Raw genomic sequence first — 17343 nt, 5'->3', positions numbered from 1 at the left:
AAAGGCAACCTACTGAATGTATGTGCAAATGATATATCTGATCAGGGATTAATATCTGAAATACACAAAGAACATATTCAACTCAACACCAAAGAAAAAATGACCCCAAACAAGTAACTGGGGCACGACTATGGGCAGAGAACCTGAACAGACATTTTTCCAAAGAAGACATACAGATGCCAAGAGACACATGAAAAGATGCTTAACATCACTAATTATCAGGGAAATGCAAATCAAAACCACAATGAAATATTACCTTATTACGTGTCAGAATGGCTACAGCAAAAAACATGAGAAATAGTAAGTGTTGGTGAGGATGTGGAGAAAAAGGAACTCTTGTGCACTGTTGGAGGGAATGTAAATTGGGGCAGCCCCTGTGGGAAACAGTATGGAGGTTCCTCAAAAAATGAAAAACAGAAATAACATGATTCAGTAATGCCACTACTGGGTATTTACCCAAAGAAAATGAAAACACTAATTCAAAAAGATAAATTAACCCCTATGATTATTATAGCATTATTTCCAACAGCTAAGACCCAGAAGCAACCTAAGTGCTCATCAATAGAAGAATGGATAAAGAAGATGTGGGGTGTGTGTGTGTGTGTGTGTGTGTGTGTATGTATATGTATATATGTATACACACACACACACACACACACACACACAATGGGATATTACTCAGCCATAAAAAGGAATGAGATCTTGTCATTTGTGACAACACAGATGGACCCAGAGAGTATCATGCTAAGTGAAGTAAGTCAGAGAAATACAAATCATATGATTGTTTATATGTGAAATCTAAAACAAAGCAGAAACAGACCTATAAATACAGAGAAATGGTGGTTGCCAGAGTGGGTGGGTGGGTGGGTGGGTGGGTGGAAAGGACAACGCAGATGAAGGGGAGTGGGAGGTACAGGCTTCCAGCTGTGAAATGAATAAGTCATGGGGATGAAAGATACAGCATAAGGAATGCAGTTAATGGTGCTGTAACAGCGCTGTATGATGACTGATGGTAGGCAGCTACACTTGTGGTGAGCAGAGCATAAGGCACAGACTGGCTGAACCACTAGTACATACATTATAGTGCACCGAAGCTAATGTCACATTGTGTGTCAACTACCCTTCAACTAATACAAACGACAAAGATACCAAATTGATTGTTGTGAGTTGATGCTGAATCCCACAACCCTGCTGAACACACCTTCTAGTTCTAGGAAGTTTTTGTAGCTTCCTCGGGGCTTTGTACGTAGACTATCAAGCCACCTGAAATAGGGAAAGGTTTTTTTTTTCCCTTTCTCTAACATCTTTTATTTCCTTTTCTTGCCTTACTGTGCTGCCTAGCACTTCCAGTATCATGTCGAATAGCGATGGTGACACTGTATATCCTTGCCGTGTTAACACTAAGTCTTTCATCATTGAGGAGGATATAAGCTGTAGGTTTTTGGTAGATGTTTTTCATTAAATTGAGCAAGTTCCCCTCTATTCTCATTTTATCACAAACGACCACTGTGTTGTTCCTCAAATCCCACGGTCCTTAGCCGGTCTGCCTCCTCTCTATCCTGAAGATTCATTTTATGTTTACTTTTCATACAATGTACAAGGCATTTAGCTGTACTTAGCAGGAAGAATAGGGGAAAAAAATAGATATACCCCGTATTTCCAGATGTGAAACTACAAACTTACTTTTTAAAAATATTTTGTCCAGTGTTCCTGGTTCTTCTCATTGGGTGGTCTGGTCTGCAACAAACTACTGTGTCATTACCGGACATGAAGATCTTGTTCTTTTTGAAAGATCCTCATGATTCACCCTGACAGCATTTACTTTGGTTTGTTCTTTATAAACATGACAACTTTTTTAAACCACTTCTTAAAGATTCATCACTCTACTGTCCCCTAAAAAAAGAATGTCAAAGAGACTGGAAAAATTCAGTGTTGTGAGCAAAATATGATGTTAGAAAATGTATCCTCATTGGAAATTACTAACAAAAATAAAACTGCTTTTAAAAAATGAAATGGATACTGGGTAGGAAAGTTATTTTAAAAATCTGACTGCGATGCTGTCAAAATTATTTATATATGTGCACAGCCATTCTGATCTATTTTTATCTTTGGCATAACATGTTCTATACACACACGCAATAATCTTCTCTAATGTTGTGCAAAACTTCTCACAAAAATAAAAAGCTTCATATTGGGTATTAAATTGATCTGACACGAAGATGAATTTCAGTTATACAGAAAAAGGCTCTTCATTACAGCATTGTTTGTAACAGGAAAAGAGTGGAATCAATCCAAGTGCCCAACATTAGGGCACCTGATAAAATAAACGATGGTACAGAAACAAAATAGAATACTATGCAGCCATAGAAACAATGGGAAAGCTTTCTGTATACTGACATAGAAAGGTCTCCAAAACACATTACTCAGTGAAAAAGAGAAAATGTCCAGAGCGTGTTGTATATTCTAAGGAAGAAGTAAGACTCTAGATGCATATTTGATGATGTCTGTAGAGACACAGGAATATGTAAGAAACTAATAAAACTGGTAACTATGAGATCCCTCAAAATAAACAGAATTACTTGGATTTCTGCACCATTTGAAGATATTAGCTAGTTTATTCCCATGGGAAAGGAACTAGTTTAAATTTTTAATTTAATGCTGAATTTAAGACACAATCCACAAATCGAAGTTGAGCCTGAAACAGCTGCACTCTCTGGACTGTGAACCAAAGGGTCCTCACTGCATGTCGCTGCCGCGTGGAACTCCACCACTGCAAACCGCGGCTGTTCCACAGCCACATGTCTTCCAAATGCCACTGCTGTCAGTTGTGTTAATCACAGAACCCTACCACTGGAAAGGTTCCCAACAAGTCACCCATCCCTGCCTTAGCCAGGCAAAAGAGCACGGAGGAGCCAGTGCAGAGTAATCATCACTTGTGAACAGACAAGATAAAGCTACCAATAATGCCACACTGCCTTCTTCCACTGACCTGACAACTGTCGTGTATATTTCCTTCCTGATGATGTATGTACAGACCCATGAATTGTCTAGAACCAATGTGTGGCCATCTGAACTTTAGTTTGTGCATTAGCTGTTATCATAATCTAGGATAAAATTTCAGGAATGGCAACTGTTCTGCCACAGCCTCATTCATACAAAATGGGCCTTGGGAAAAATGTTTTCTTTATGGTTCGTTCTTTAAATCTTGCTGCCTGAATCAAAGAAGAAAGCAGCTGGTCAAACTCATTTATCCTCAATAAAAGAATGCAACATGGCAATGAACAGGCGAAGTCAGCAGCAAATTTCATCCGTGTCCTTAATCAAGGAATCAGTGCTATTTGTGATCAAATAAACATTGCTTAACATTTGTTCTTCAGATAAATATTGCAAACCTAATTAGAGATGATCACCTTTCCCCTTCAATGTCAATAACTTGAAGGTAAGACTTTAAGGAATAGAAAACCCCAAAAGTATTTTCATTTCTTTGCACTTTTAATAATTACCTAGAAAAACAGTGGAGATACTCATTTAGGAAAACCACTACCACATACATGAAACTTGACATCTCCTAATGAAAACAGGACTACCAATTTTCTCTACTGCAAACTGGCTATAGTACTTTAACATGTTCTGCTTCATACTGGGCACTGAAGCCAGCAGCAATAATGCTGAGAGCCATCTTTCCAGTTTCCTCTCCCACTCAAGGGGAGAGAAAAGGAGGATGGGGTATTTAGTGCATTGGGTAAGAAGGCAGGCTGTGGAGTCTGAATGCTTGGATTTAAAACCCGCCTCCACCAGATCCTAACTGTGACTGGTGTGGTCTTTCAGCATCTTTGTGCCTCAGCGTCCTTGTCTGTAAAATAAGAACAATAAAAGCACTGACATCAAAGGATTCTGAGGATTAATTAAAGTAATTCATGTAAACTGCTTCACGTGGTACCTAGCTTGGTCACTGCCCAATGAAAAGTATCTATTTTTATTACTCTCTTACATGTGCCTTACGCTCCTGTTCCGCAAGACTGCTTGCTGCCATAACCACACTGTGCTTTCATCCCTCTGTGTTTTGTGCTTTTTGTTCTGAATCTAGACCACCCCATTGCTTGTTCTCTGGCCTGATGAAACCCTCTTCCCTTCCATGGCCCATCTTGGAAATGGGCCTAACCAATCATGACTTGGCCCTGTTGGCTTGCACCTCCAGTGCTCTTTGTTTGCCGTTCTTTTATTACACTCATTATATTAAACCTGACTTTCATTACAGTAATTGATGACCTTGTCTCCTTCATGGGGAAGGATTCTGTCTTACTAGCCCATTTACTCTCCATAGTCTTTAACAATCCGCCAAGAGTGATTACTCAATGAGCATTTATTAGATTTGAAACAGTTGTGCTTACTTATGACAGTAAGCATAACATATTATACTACCTATGACAGCAGCTCTCTCATGGGATGCTTGCAAATGTTCAATGAGATGGCGCATGTAAAGGGCTACTAACAAGTTTTATTATTTTATCATTATCAACCACAGCTAAGAGTTCCTCAGTGCTCACCATGTGGCATGGTGGCTTTTCATTCCCCTTGCACAGAGTAGGTGAAATGAAGGTGCTTTTTAAATGACTGATGAAGAAAAATGGCGCTGATCCGGCAAATTGGTAAGTAACTATCGGCTATATTATTAAAAAGCCGGCTTGGATAATGAAATTCCTGATATTTTACAGCATAGTTTTGAGGATCAAAATAATTCAAGACCTGAAAAAATATAACTTGCAAATCTTATAAACGAAAGGTAGCATTATGCAAATGTGTGTACCCAGCGTTCAGGACTACTGAGGGTTTTGAAAACAGCACTGAGAACTTCCGACATTCTCCATCTTCTCAACCATAAACCAGGCCAATAATTAGAACCTCCGTGCAGGGCGCTAGGACGAGTAAATCAGGCAGTGTGGTGAAGTGCTTATGGAAGTGTGATAAGTAAACACACATGCTGATCTAATTTGTTATTATTATAAGTGATGCTCTCAATTATCTAGTAAGTGAAGATCTAGAACCATGACCGATAAACTAAGTCCGGAGTTGATCCAGATGTTCTTAAGTCACACACTGTTCCCAACTCTTGACAGTGTGAAATCACTGGTAGGTCACTGCCCTGTACAGGATGATGGACGAGGACATCAATGAATAGTGAAAGGCCCAGAAAAGTATAAGGGAGAATGTAAAAGCTTGGATAAGCCCCATACATAACTGGGATAAGCATACATTCATTTCTAAAACTTCAGGAATTAAAATGCCTCTTCAGTTCCTGCAAACATATCAGTCTAGTCAAATGAAGAACACATTTTTATATTTTGTGAAATGCTTTCTTTTACATATTACAGGCATAATTTTAATTCGTCCTTCTATTCATTTCGGCTTTTAAAAGTGGTAAAATGAGAAAATAAAGCAACAGAGATCCGAAAGGCAAAATGCCACAATGAAGCAAGCAAACAATGTTTTCTTTTTCCAAGCATAATTATGTAAGCTGTTTAAAGGAAAAAAGCTACTAAAGCAATCATTTAAATAAAACTTAAAGGGAGATCTAGAAGTTCTTTTCAGTGAGTCTAATTTCTTGGTATCACTCTACAAATCTTTTTAAATGTAAGGATGTACAAAGCACGAAATTTTTTAAAATGATGACAAGGATGGAAACAAAATGTTTTGCAATGATTCAAATGTGTAATCTACTGCACTTACATGCATTTTTTTAAAAGAAATCTGTATATGTACAAGGCACCAAAATAATCATTTTCTCGAAATGATTCCAAGGCATTAATGAGATTTTCTACCAAAAAAAGAACTCCCCAGACTAAACGCCTAAGTATGCATGTCATGTGCTTTTTACCAGCACAATCCTGGCTTTGAATGCTATGGAGACATAAATGAAAAGACAGAGGCCAAGGGGGGTGCCCCTTAGTTCAGATTTAGAATTGCATATATGGAAGATCAGGCTTTAAAGTTTTAGGTTCTACTGCCTAGTAAAATTTCCAAAATAAAACTGGGGAGACGCCCATCGGTTGCCAAATTTTAATTTCGCAGAGGAAAGGCATTACAGAAAACAACTAACATATATCGTCATCAATAATTTATGAAGGAAAGGATCATTTTAATACCCGCTAAGCATAAGAAGCCCTAATTTTAGAATGGACAGTTTTATGAATTAAATCAATTTAAGTTGAACTCACTGTACAGTGGTCTTATTTTTTCTGTGTTGATGGGATTAGGAATAGTTCATCACTAAGAGAGGGCATAACATGGGCTAGCGGTCCCACAAAATAACTTGTTCTAATGTAGGATTTAGAATGTCCAATTTGTGATTACATTATCAGTGTCTCAATGTGACTCTCCTTGGGGCACCTGGATGGCTCAGTCGGTTAAGCATCCAACTTCAGCTCAGGTCATGATCTCACAGGTCGTGAGTTCAAGCCCAGCATCGGACTCTGTGCTGACAGCTCGGAGCCTGCAGCCTGCTTTGGATTCTGTGTTTCCCCCTGTCTCTGCCCTTCCCCTGCTCATGCTTTCTCTCTCTCAAGAATAAATAAACATTAAAAAAAAATTTTTTTTAATGTATTCTCCTTGAAAAACATGGTCACTGAAAAGACCAAATCCATACAGTGGAGCCTAATCTTCATTTTTCTCTATTCCTCCTTTGTTAGACTGAATCTTCAGAACACTTACTGGAAAACAGCCCCCAAATAGTTAAGCTCACTAGTGCACCAGCAGTCTTCTGACACATTCAAGGTGCTCCCTTGTTTCCATGTTATAAACGTGGACATGCACAGCCTGCTGGAGGTCCACGCGTGGCACAGACATCAGCTGGCCTTTCTCACAAGTGAAACGAATGAAGAGAGAGAGAGTCATGATGAGAAAAGCTGTGTCCAACCACTGGTTCCCAATATATCCCTAGTGGCTGAATTAAAAGAACACACCTTGAAACAGACTTTTTAAAATTCCCATTCATTTTAATAACGTTGGAATTTTTGGTTAATTAAGGAGATACCATCAAAATTAGTTCATAAAATGCATTCAATAAAGGGACCGATTTTGTTTGGAGGGTGTTTTTTTTAATGCAATAATAAAGCTATGATCACTCATAGTACTAGGATGTAATATGGCTAAAACGGTTCAAGGACGTTCAAAGAGTCAGAGTATATAAATAAAACATCTAACAAAACTAGCCCAGATGTTCAAATTATTCCAAGCAGAATGTGGGCCCGCTCCCTGGTTAGTGGATTTGTGAGATCATAGTTTTTCACTCTCTACCCTTGTGCTGCCTCTGTATGGACTGTCCTATCGCCCAGCTGCATCTTGACCAAATGGCCACACAGGAAGTACAGGAAGCATAGAAGTAAGAAAATCCTGAGCATTTTCATTTTGTTACTAATTGGGACACAAATTTTTAAAATTCTGTATTTAGAAATCTTGGCTAGAAAACATCTTTGGTGGTATAAATAGGCTTTAAAAACTGAAGCTTTTAAGAACAGCTGTACTGTGGACAGTGGCTAACAGTACAGGCTCTGAACTTATTAACTGTGTGAACTTGGGCCTACTATTCCATCTCCTTATGCCTCAGATTCCTCATCTCTAAAATGGAGACAAGGTCTCCATTAATGGTGCCAGTCTCATAGGGTTGGGAGATGAAATGGGGTAACATATTGAAGGCACTGAAAACAGAGCCTGGTGAATATATTACTCTTATTGCTACTACTTATTCTTAGAATCCCTGAAAAATTCACTGCGTTTATGGAAGATTTTATACTAAAAGAGTTGAACACAGTTTAAGAACCCTATTTATCGATTCTGACACAGAAAATTTCATCAGATGAGGAATGTTCAGAGTTCAGAGAGTTAGGAAAACAGAAAATGCATAATTGCAAAGAGACCGACCACGCTCTGCAATAAATGCCATCCGTTTAACGGGTCAAAAAAGAAACCTTAAGTTCCGTATTCTGGACACCTAGCGGGAAAACTGAGCAACAAGAACGTCTTCCCCCAGAAGCCAAACTTACCCCTTGTTCGTCCAGTTTCATGAGTTGCTCCGTGACTTTGGGAGTGTTGAAGGCCAACCTCAGGCACTGGACGTTGAGCTCAGGAATCACGTGCTCCAGCACTTCCTTCAGGGGCAGCCCTCTGGCTGTCGAGTGCTTCGCCGTTGAGGGAATGGCATCCTCCAGGACTGAACCTCTCAGGGTCATGAGCTGAAAAACAGACATGTGCTCCAGTGAGGTCTCTCTCGGTGTGGGAGAGGAGTAAATACATCACATGCTCTGAAGGCCTGGACTCAGATGCCCCCGAGGAGCCGGGAATGACTTCTCAAAGGCTTAGCTACTTTGTATATGAAAAACAAGGCCAACACTTTGTTTTCTTTTTTCTTTTTTTTTAAGTTTTTTTTTTTTTTTAATGTTTACTTATTTTTGAGAGAGAGAGAAAGAGACAGCATGAGTGTGGGAGGAGCAGAGAGGGAGACACAGAATCAGAAGCAGGCTCCAGGCTCTGAGCTGTCAGCACAGAGCCCAACATAGGCTCGAACCCACAAACTGTGAGATCATGACCTGAGCCGAAGTCTGACACTGAACCAACTGAGCCACGCAGGTGCCCCTATTTTTTTCTTTTATAGAAAGAGAAGGAATGTGCATGAGCAGGGGAGAGGGGCGGAGGAAGAGAAGGGGAGAAGGGGAGAAGGGAAGAGAGGGAGGGGGGAGACAGAGAGAGAAAGAGAGAGAGAGAGAGAGAGAGAGAGAGAGAGAGAGAGAGAGAGAATATCTTAAGCAGGCTCCATGCTCAGCATGGAGTCCCATGCCAGACTAGACCTCATGACCCTGGGATCATGACCTGAGCCGAAATCAAGAGTTAGACATTCAACCGACTGAACCACCCAGGTGCCCCAAGGCCAACACTTTCAAGAAGACCCAGACAAGCCCAAAGGAACTCAGAGTCAAGCCTTCCAAGGATATCTACTTTAAAGCCAAATAAAATATTTCCTTCAGGAACTCAGTAAGATCTAGACCTTTATATGGCTTATAAAATGTCACTAACCAGGAAATTAAGAAGATATCCCAGAGAAACATCTGAAGAATGCTCAGGATTTACATGTTATACCTTTCTGATTTACAAAAGATAAGGGTCAAGTTTTAAATTTCATAACATATCATGGACAAGCATAAACTACTTATATCCCCAAATGCTACAAAAAGACAACGACTGTTAGTACAGCAGCAGAGTCTACAGCACTGCAAATTACTTTAGATTTCCCCTTATTTCTAGAAACACTTTCCATTATTATGAAATAAACAGAAGCAAAGAAATTTCCCCGTGTAACGACGATTTGTTGGAGTAAACAAGAAGCCCAAAGCGGCCGCAATTCCCAAAAGGTGTCGCGTGGCTAAGTTGTTAATGTAACGTAAACACTGTATGTGACCTAAGAAAAAAGCCCCACTGCACTGAACCCCTTTCCATGAAGCCTGTAGGTTACACGGGAGTGACAGGAGCTAACAGAGGAGGGCGTGTCGACAGGCAGGTGTGGCACTTGCGAGGGAAGAGACACACAACCGCGAATTCGGAAGGCTGTATTTACTGGGAAAGGGTAACAAGTTCGGGGCCCAAGAGAGTCCAAAGGCAGAAAACGGAGCATCACGGCTCAGAGCGCAAGAAAAGGCCCTCGCGGAAGAGGTGGCACTGAAAAGGCACCATGAAACCTGGGGAGGATTCTGGAAAATGTCAGAGAGCAAAGGCACGGAGATGAGAGAGCACGGGGCGTGGGCGTGAAGGAGCCACGGCTATGGCGCAGACAGAGCTGACGACAGCGCAAGGGCAGGGTGGGGAGAGCCCAGAGCGGGCGTGTGCACCCATCAGGCTCCCAGGGGCAACCTCAGACCCTGTCTGAGTGCAGAGGGTGATGCGTCCCTCAAGAGGAACCGCAAGAGGAAGAAGCCAGAGGAAGAAGCCGCAGGCAGACAATACGGTGAGCAGGAAGCTGCAAGCGTCCGGGAATCAGGCCAAGAGGGCATGATACGCGTCTAGCAGCAAAATGGAGGCCAAAGGAAAAACCACCAGGGAAGCAAAACCTCTAACATCTGCCAGATGATGCAGAAGAGGGAGGAGGGCAGGAAAAGCAAACTTGACCAACATCTTGCTCTCAATCCAAGAACAAGGTCCTATTCACATGATCAGTATCTTTTCTTTCATTTATAAATAATTTGGTTTCAAGTAACACTTGTGTAAAAACACATCATCTTCCTATGACTTAATACCTAATCTGACAGAAATGGTTTCTCGGATTTGTTTGCTTGATTGTGTTTTGAGTTATGGGAAACCGCCGAAAGACCCAGGTACCGTGCTCCTCTGTCCCTGAGGTAACGTGCCTGGGGCCCGGAAGCTACAGAGGCTCCAAGTATTTTCAGCTGAGAAACCAAGCCCGGGAATGCTAATCCTGTAGCACAGGGAAGACTGCAGCTCACCTCCAGGAAGCCAAAGCAGAGGAGAAAAAGCATGACTCATTTTTTATAACTGGATCACTAGCATTACTGATATTTCTGTTAATGATTTCCAGAAACAAGGCGAGAGGCCTTAGGAGTCCCTGTGTACCTTGCTTAAAAACACTCACGTGTCACAAGGTCTTCTTCAGAAACTGTCAGCTTTACAAACACGTTTACGTTTTTCTGTTTGTGTTGTGCACTGATGATTTCTATTGAAATGAAAGAGGAAGGACCAACATGCCTGTCAGGTGGGGACGGACCTCGAGAGAGGGTTCTATCAGAGGACTTCTGTTAGTTTCTTTGTATGAAAAGCCTCATTAAGACAGTACCATTAAACCACATTTAAGGATTACTTTCACCGGAAAGGAAAAAGTTCCACAAAAGCTAGGGGCATTCCATTAAATACACATGAGAGAGAGGAAGGAAAGAGAATGAAGGAAGGAGACAGAGGGGAAGGGAGAGCACGGCTGTACAATTCTAGGCATTAGCCATGTCATCGTGAACAACTCAGACAACAGTCCCCATCCCCACGGGGCTTAAATTCTAGTGGGGGAGACCGAAGACAAACAAAATAACAAGTACAGTGGGTGAGGTAGTATTAAATGTTCGTGAAAAAAGAAAGCCTCACATCAGATGTGAAATGGGATATGTGGGAGCAGAAATCTAAGATCCAGTGGCCAGGGAAGGCCCCTGTGGTTTAGGAGTCAAGGTCAGAAGGAAATGAGAAAGCTCCAGTCAGGAGGATGCCAGGGGAAGAACACAGCAGGACAGAGGAATAGGGAGCAGCCGAGCCCCGAGGCAGAGGTGTCACGGTGGCCCAGAGGGGAAGGAAGCCAGCGTGGCTGGAAAGACCAAGGGAACGGACGCTCTCCTAAATTAGCAAAGGACACTGACTGGTTTTTTCTCACGAGATGGGAAGCCACTAAAGGATTGTGAACTGAGGAATGACAGATCCGGTTTGCACTTCGGAAGGATCCCTCCTGGGCTGAAAGGATGCAGGGATTAAGGGCAGAGGCAGGAAGAAAGGTTCTTCTGCCTGGCCCAGGCCGAGGTGATGGGATGGAAGAAGGGGTTGAAATCTGGGCATATCTTGAAAACAAAGTCAACCAGTTTTGCTGACAGCCAGGGTGGGGCAGGAGGCAGGGAGGGGAGTCCAGTGTGACTTTAAGGTTTCCGGCCTGAACCCTCTCAATAATAGAGTTGTCAGCTAAACATTAATTTGAACATAAAAGCAAGCGGTGATGGTGTTTTGAAGTACAAGTAACAGTTGACTTGGATGTCCCAATCACAGGCTAAGTCAGTGGACTGCAGGGCTCACCAGACGGGCTAGCGGAAAAGGGAAGGACTAGCGGCTGCAAGTCCAGGGAAGGAAGGGGAGGTGCAGGTTGAACACTTTGGGCCCAGGGAGTGAGGGATGAAAGAACAGAGCCACCGATCATGGCAGAGGGATCACATGAACTCAGGATGGCAGTTAACGCTGCAGGGAGAGAGGGAATGTGGCAAGGCAAGCTGGAAGGGATGGTCATGGAGACCAGTGACCGAAGTGACCGGATGGGAGAAAGAAATCCCTCACTTAGAAAACTTTGACCTCTGGCATGAAGGACGGTAGGACAGTGGCGAGAAGAGGCATTTAAATGGATAAAAAACAGAAAAGGAAGAACCTGGTGGGGGCTGAAATAGGGGTGGCCTTGGGAGGGAAACAGGTAAGAACAGGAAACAGGTAAGAACAGGCAAAAACACCTGAAGTAAGGTAACAGGCTCAGAGATCCAAGAAGCCAGAGAGGGGCAACCACCTCGTCCAACTTCAAGAACAGCCATGTTCTCCGTGCTTTTCTACGTTCAACAAAAGCATTCACCCTGCTTAGCGATTAGCTCTGGTGTGGAGAGAAAGTACACTAGGGCAAGAGAGCGCTTCAGTCCTCTCTGGCCACCGTGTACCACACATGAGAAATGGAAGTTGTGCCTTTAAAAATCCTAGTTGTTTTTGTTTTTTTTTTTTTTTAATTTTTTTTTTAACGTTTTATTTATTTTTGAGACAGAGAGAGACAGAGCATGAACGGGGGAGGGGCAGAGAGAGAGGGAGACACAGAATCGGAAACAGGCTCCAGGCTCTGAGCCATCAGCCCAGAGCCCGACGCGGGGCTCGAACTCCCGGACCGCGAGATCGTGACCTGGCTGAAGTCGGACGCTTAACCGACTGCGCCACCCAGGCGCCCCTAAAAATCCTAGTTTTAATTTCCCCCGAGTTCAAGCTGAGGAACAATTACTAAGTGAAGCCAACCCCTGACACATGCCTTGTATTCAATGGGGGAAAGAGGTTAACTGTCCTATTTAAACTAGTTTCAAACCCATTATTTTCTAGATACCTCAGGGGAGTATTAGGCATTAATGCCTCACAACAGTCCTAAAGTGAATTTGGTGCAGGGAGGCAATAATAAATTCATAACTGGCACAACTATATATATATTTACAAAGAAAGCAAACCACTGTCCCAAACTTGTTCATGAGTTTTAAAACAACAACAACAACAAAAAAAACCCTGCTCTGTTAGCTATTTTATTTTTCCTTTTCTTTTCTGACCTGAATTTCATTTTAAAATAAAAACTCACATATTATGTGTGCCTAGATTCCTAAGGAGCTCCAAGAGCCTGTCTCAACGTGCAGTTAGATAGCCCTGGGTTTGACTGGTCTGCATTCTGTCTCCAAAAGGCCTAGGTAACAGGCCCAAGAGACGTCAAAATGGAAGAAGAAAAGAGCCTTTCCCTCTTCTTGGGTCAAGAACTGGCCTAAGCAACACTTTGTAAGAGTGAGTTTACTCTTTGGGTGACCTTCTCTCATCTGTAAGGCCCCTGGCTCAAGCTGGCTCAGGGCTTTCCGGCCCCCTGAGCCGGATATGCAATATCCACTTTGGAATTCTGAGGGCTCCAATTTCCTAGGGCCACACTTAACGGAGGTATCTTTCTCTGCATCAAAACTCCCATTCATTTATTGCATCTATCCAGAGCTCCATGGAAAGGAAGGATCCAAATCTAACCATTATGTCCACCCCCATCACCACCAGAACGAATGAAAGGGGCCTTTGTTTATTCAAAGGCATTTGTAACTATGTGCTATTAAATTTAATTGCTTTGCTACTGCGACCACTCCATTTTTTCCTCACTCCAATCAAGTCTCAATCTTTCTGGTTTGCAACTTACCTCACTGGTTCTAAAAATTATTCGGTAGTTGTAGGGAGATCCATTTTCCTTCGTCTCTTCTGGCTTTTCCCTCCGAATGCTCACAGCCACTGGTCCAAGATTCTCATCGGCCCCAAAATAGTTCCAGTGTTCTTAGGTAAAATAAGACAAAACAAAATTAGAACATTTACATAACACTTTAAAAATGTTATATTCTGTTTGATAGTAAGATCACTCGATAAAATGTCAATGCATTTAACAAATATTCTTCAATGAGTTACAGAAACAGAGACTTAGATACATAAGTTTGGTCTCAGTGAAAATAACACTGAATAGAGGTGGCCTATCGAGTTTTTTGTTTTTTCACTACCTCTGCAACTTACTATTTAACTATAGTTTTTAAAAGAGATTTGCGTTCTGTCCCTATATTCTACTGTTTAAAAAATTTTTATTATTATGTTTATTTATTTTGAGAGAGAGAGAGACAGAGTATGAGGCGGGGGGGGGGGGGGGGCGGGGAGCAAGAGAGGGAGACACAGAATCTGAAGCAAGGATCCAGGCTCCGAGCTGTCAGCACAGAGCCTGACGCAGGGCTCGAACCCTTTGAGTGTGAGATCATGACCTGAGGGGAAGCTGGACGCTCAACCGACTGAGCCACCCAGGCGCCCCATACTCTACCATTTAAATGGGCTGCATTATGTGGGCTTCCTCCCATAAGGGAAGGTTTGTGCCAATGCTCCTTAGTTTTGTTAAAACAATAGCAACAACAAAACCCTAAATCTGTTGAGAACAGAGTTTGAGGATTGAGGAATTTCCCCCAGATTAACAAAGACTTCCCAGAACTGAAGAGAGGAGAAAGGTCTGTGAGTCACCGAGTCGCACTCTGCTCCCAGCAAGAGTAGGGTCTACAAGGACAGAGCTTCTAAGTACGCCCAGGAGGCGGAAGTCTAGCATGGGGCTCTTGCACCTTACCAGTGGTTCCCATGCAGTGGGCACTAAAGGCGACCTACAGAGCCATGAACCTGGAGGGCACGTGAGGGCTGGGATAACAGGTCCCTCCTAGAGAGGCAGTGTGGCCAGGTGACTGACATGATGATTCAGGGCCCTCCCCCAAACGGGCTGCACTGCTCAAGACTCCAAAGGACTGGTGTTGAATGTACCTTCCTCTTGACCAGATGGAAAGTCAGGATCAAAATTAAATTACAGAAAAAAACTTCTTTAAATAATATTCACTGTACACTAAGTATATACTTTAAAAAAAAAATAAAACTTGTCGATACATGAGATGGTTCACAGATGAGGAAATCCACAAAACACAGAAATATATGAAAAACTAAAGTGGATAACTTATTCTTCACAGCACTTTACGTGGTCCTATTTCATTTACGTGTGACACAGGCATTAAATGACTCGGACATGACACGGTCAATTTTCCTCATACAAAATGCATGCGTTTGAAAATATGTGTCATTCCCATGCAAAATATAAAAGTATTCGAAAAGCCATGAGAATAAGAAGAAATAATAGCATAACATATCTAATCATATAGATTTAAAATTTGGGTAATGTATATGAAGGTACTCTGCAAGTACTGAAGAGTGGTCGTAAAAGATACAATCATAGAGTGAATGAGGGCTCTCCAAGAACGTCATCATACTCCCTGGAAATTCAAAATAAGAAAACACAATGGGAATACGGGCAATGAACCGCTCACACACGGATAACCAAACGCAACCCAATGGAGGTCACAACATTCACTACAAACATTTCTGTATACCCTCAAAGCTCTGCACGTGTGAATCACACTCAGGGGCTGTTTACTCTTACGTCGCATACAATTTCGATAAGCTTGGTTGTCTGGTCTTCAAGCTCACAGCTTTGTCTCAGAGGTGTGATCATTCCAGAGGTTGACAAAGTCCAGAGTGTAGGGCTGTTACGGACTTGCATACGGACGGCAATGTGATACAACAACTGACAACAAGGAAGAAAATGGAAAGGCAGGAGACAGAAACTGCATGAAAGAGCAGACAAGAACTTAAAGGAAAACAAGACAGCAGTCTGGGACCGTCTACTGAAGGAGCAAAGAGCTCAACACACTGAAAAAGCTTCAGAGGAGGCGTCTGAGTGGCTCAGTTGGTTAAGCGTCCAACTCTTGGTTTCAGCTCATGGTTCATGAGTTCAAGCCCCGCATCAGGCTCTGCGCTGGGATTCTCTCTCTCCCTCTCTCTCTCTCTCTCTCTCTCTCTCAAAATAAATAGACATTTAAAAAATATAAAAAAGAAACTAAACCCTGCATAAAACTCAATGTTTAAAAAGCAGAAAAGAAATTAAAGGTCATGTAAAGTTTTGTGTGTCATTAAATTCTGATCATATTTTTCTGCAATTTTTCACAGCTGTTAAATAAGTACATTTATGAGTTGGGAAATGTTCCGGAGATAAGTATAAGTCATTTCTAATATTTCATTCAGACTCTATCTTCAAACAAACCCATCTCTGGTTTGATAACTCTAGGCAGACTTTGTAAACTTTCGTGTGTGTCGGTGCAGAAACTTTTTTTCCTTTTTCCTTGAAAAAGAGCTCCAAGCAAGTGTTTCCATTTGTTCCTCCATTTCAGTTTCATGGGATAGATGGGAATTCTGGTCTAGTTCCCTGAGTTAAGTTCACTGCTATCATGGTCAGATTCTGCTTGTCCAAAATGTGTTTCCACTTGAGTAAGACTTACTCTCAGAATAAGAGCCTTGTTTTTTGTGCACACTGTCTGTTTCCTCTGCTCCCAGGGATTACAGAGGTATAGAAAAACACCCTTTCTACACGAACATACCTTTATTCAGTTCAAAATCCAAATGTACTGTGTACTCTCTGGCAGTGGACTTTGGTTGAGTATGTCACCTTAAATTGAATTTCTGAGTCCTTAAACTTTGATCTTAAGACAAATGACTCGGGGCGCCTGGGTGGCGCAGTCGGTTAGGCGTCCGACTTCAGCCAGGTCACGATCTCGCGGTCCGGGAGTTCGAGCCCCACGTCGGGCTCTGGGCTGATGGCTCAGAGCCTGGAGCCTGCTTTCGATTCTGTGTCTCCCTCTCTCTCTGCCCCTCCCCCGTTCATGCTCTGTCTCTCTCTGTCCCAAAAATAAAATAAACGTTGAAAAAAAAAAATTAAAAAAAAAAGACAAATGACTCTGATTTTTTTTCTTTAAGCCAAAATACCAGGGGCGCCAGGGTGGCTCAGCTGGTTGAGCGTCCGACTCCGGCTCAGGTCATGATCTCACAGCCTGTGAGTTCAAGCCCCGCATCAGGCTCTGTGCTGATGGCTCAGAGCCTGGAGCCTGCTTCCGATTCTGTGTCTCCCTCTCTCTCTCCCCCTTCCCTGCTCATGCTCTGTCTCTCTCTGTCTCAAAAATAAATAAAAAACATTAATAAACCAAGCCTTTTTAGAGGCAAATACCAGCCTTTTTAGAGGCATCCTATCTGGTCCTTCTGGCCAGTCTTGGCTCTGCCTGTCCTTCAAGCTCAGTAGCTTCGTCTTAGCACCTCAGGCTTTGGGTAGCACCTTCGGTACCTGCCCCTGGCTGTGCCATTAGTTTTTCCTAGCAGCCCTCTACCTACACCCTTAGCTGGCAGACTTATTCATCAGTTCCACAGGGCTCTTCCAGCCAGATCCAC

The 17343-nt window shown here is 42.5% G+C and overlaps 1 protein-coding gene across 16 annotated transcripts in view; it reads right to left on the bottom strand.

Annotated features, from left to right (window-relative positions):
* Positions 1-17343, bottom strand: part of SIPA1L1 (signal induced proliferation associated 1 like 1) — a 368796-nt gene that overhangs the window by 96718 nt on the left and 254735 nt on the right. For all 16 annotated transcript variants that reach the window (XM_043556489.1, XM_043556499.1, XM_043556493.1 and 13 more), the window contains 2 exons: positions 13703-13833; positions 8040-8228 (listed from right to left, as the gene is read on the bottom strand). In XM_043556489.1, coding sequence (XP_043412424.1) covers positions 8040-8228; positions 13703-13833 — 320 coding nt within the window. The remainder of the gene's footprint in view (positions 1-8039; positions 8229-13702; positions 13834-17343) is intronic.

The sequence above is a fragment of the Prionailurus bengalensis genome, chromosome B3 (assembly GCF_016509475.1).
Source record: "Prionailurus bengalensis isolate Pbe53 chromosome B3, Fcat_Pben_1.1_paternal_pri, whole genome shotgun sequence".
Classification (NCBI taxonomy): Eukaryota; Metazoa; Chordata; class Mammalia; order Carnivora; family Felidae; genus Prionailurus; species Prionailurus bengalensis.
This window is presented reverse-complemented; position numbering and strand designations above follow the sequence as displayed.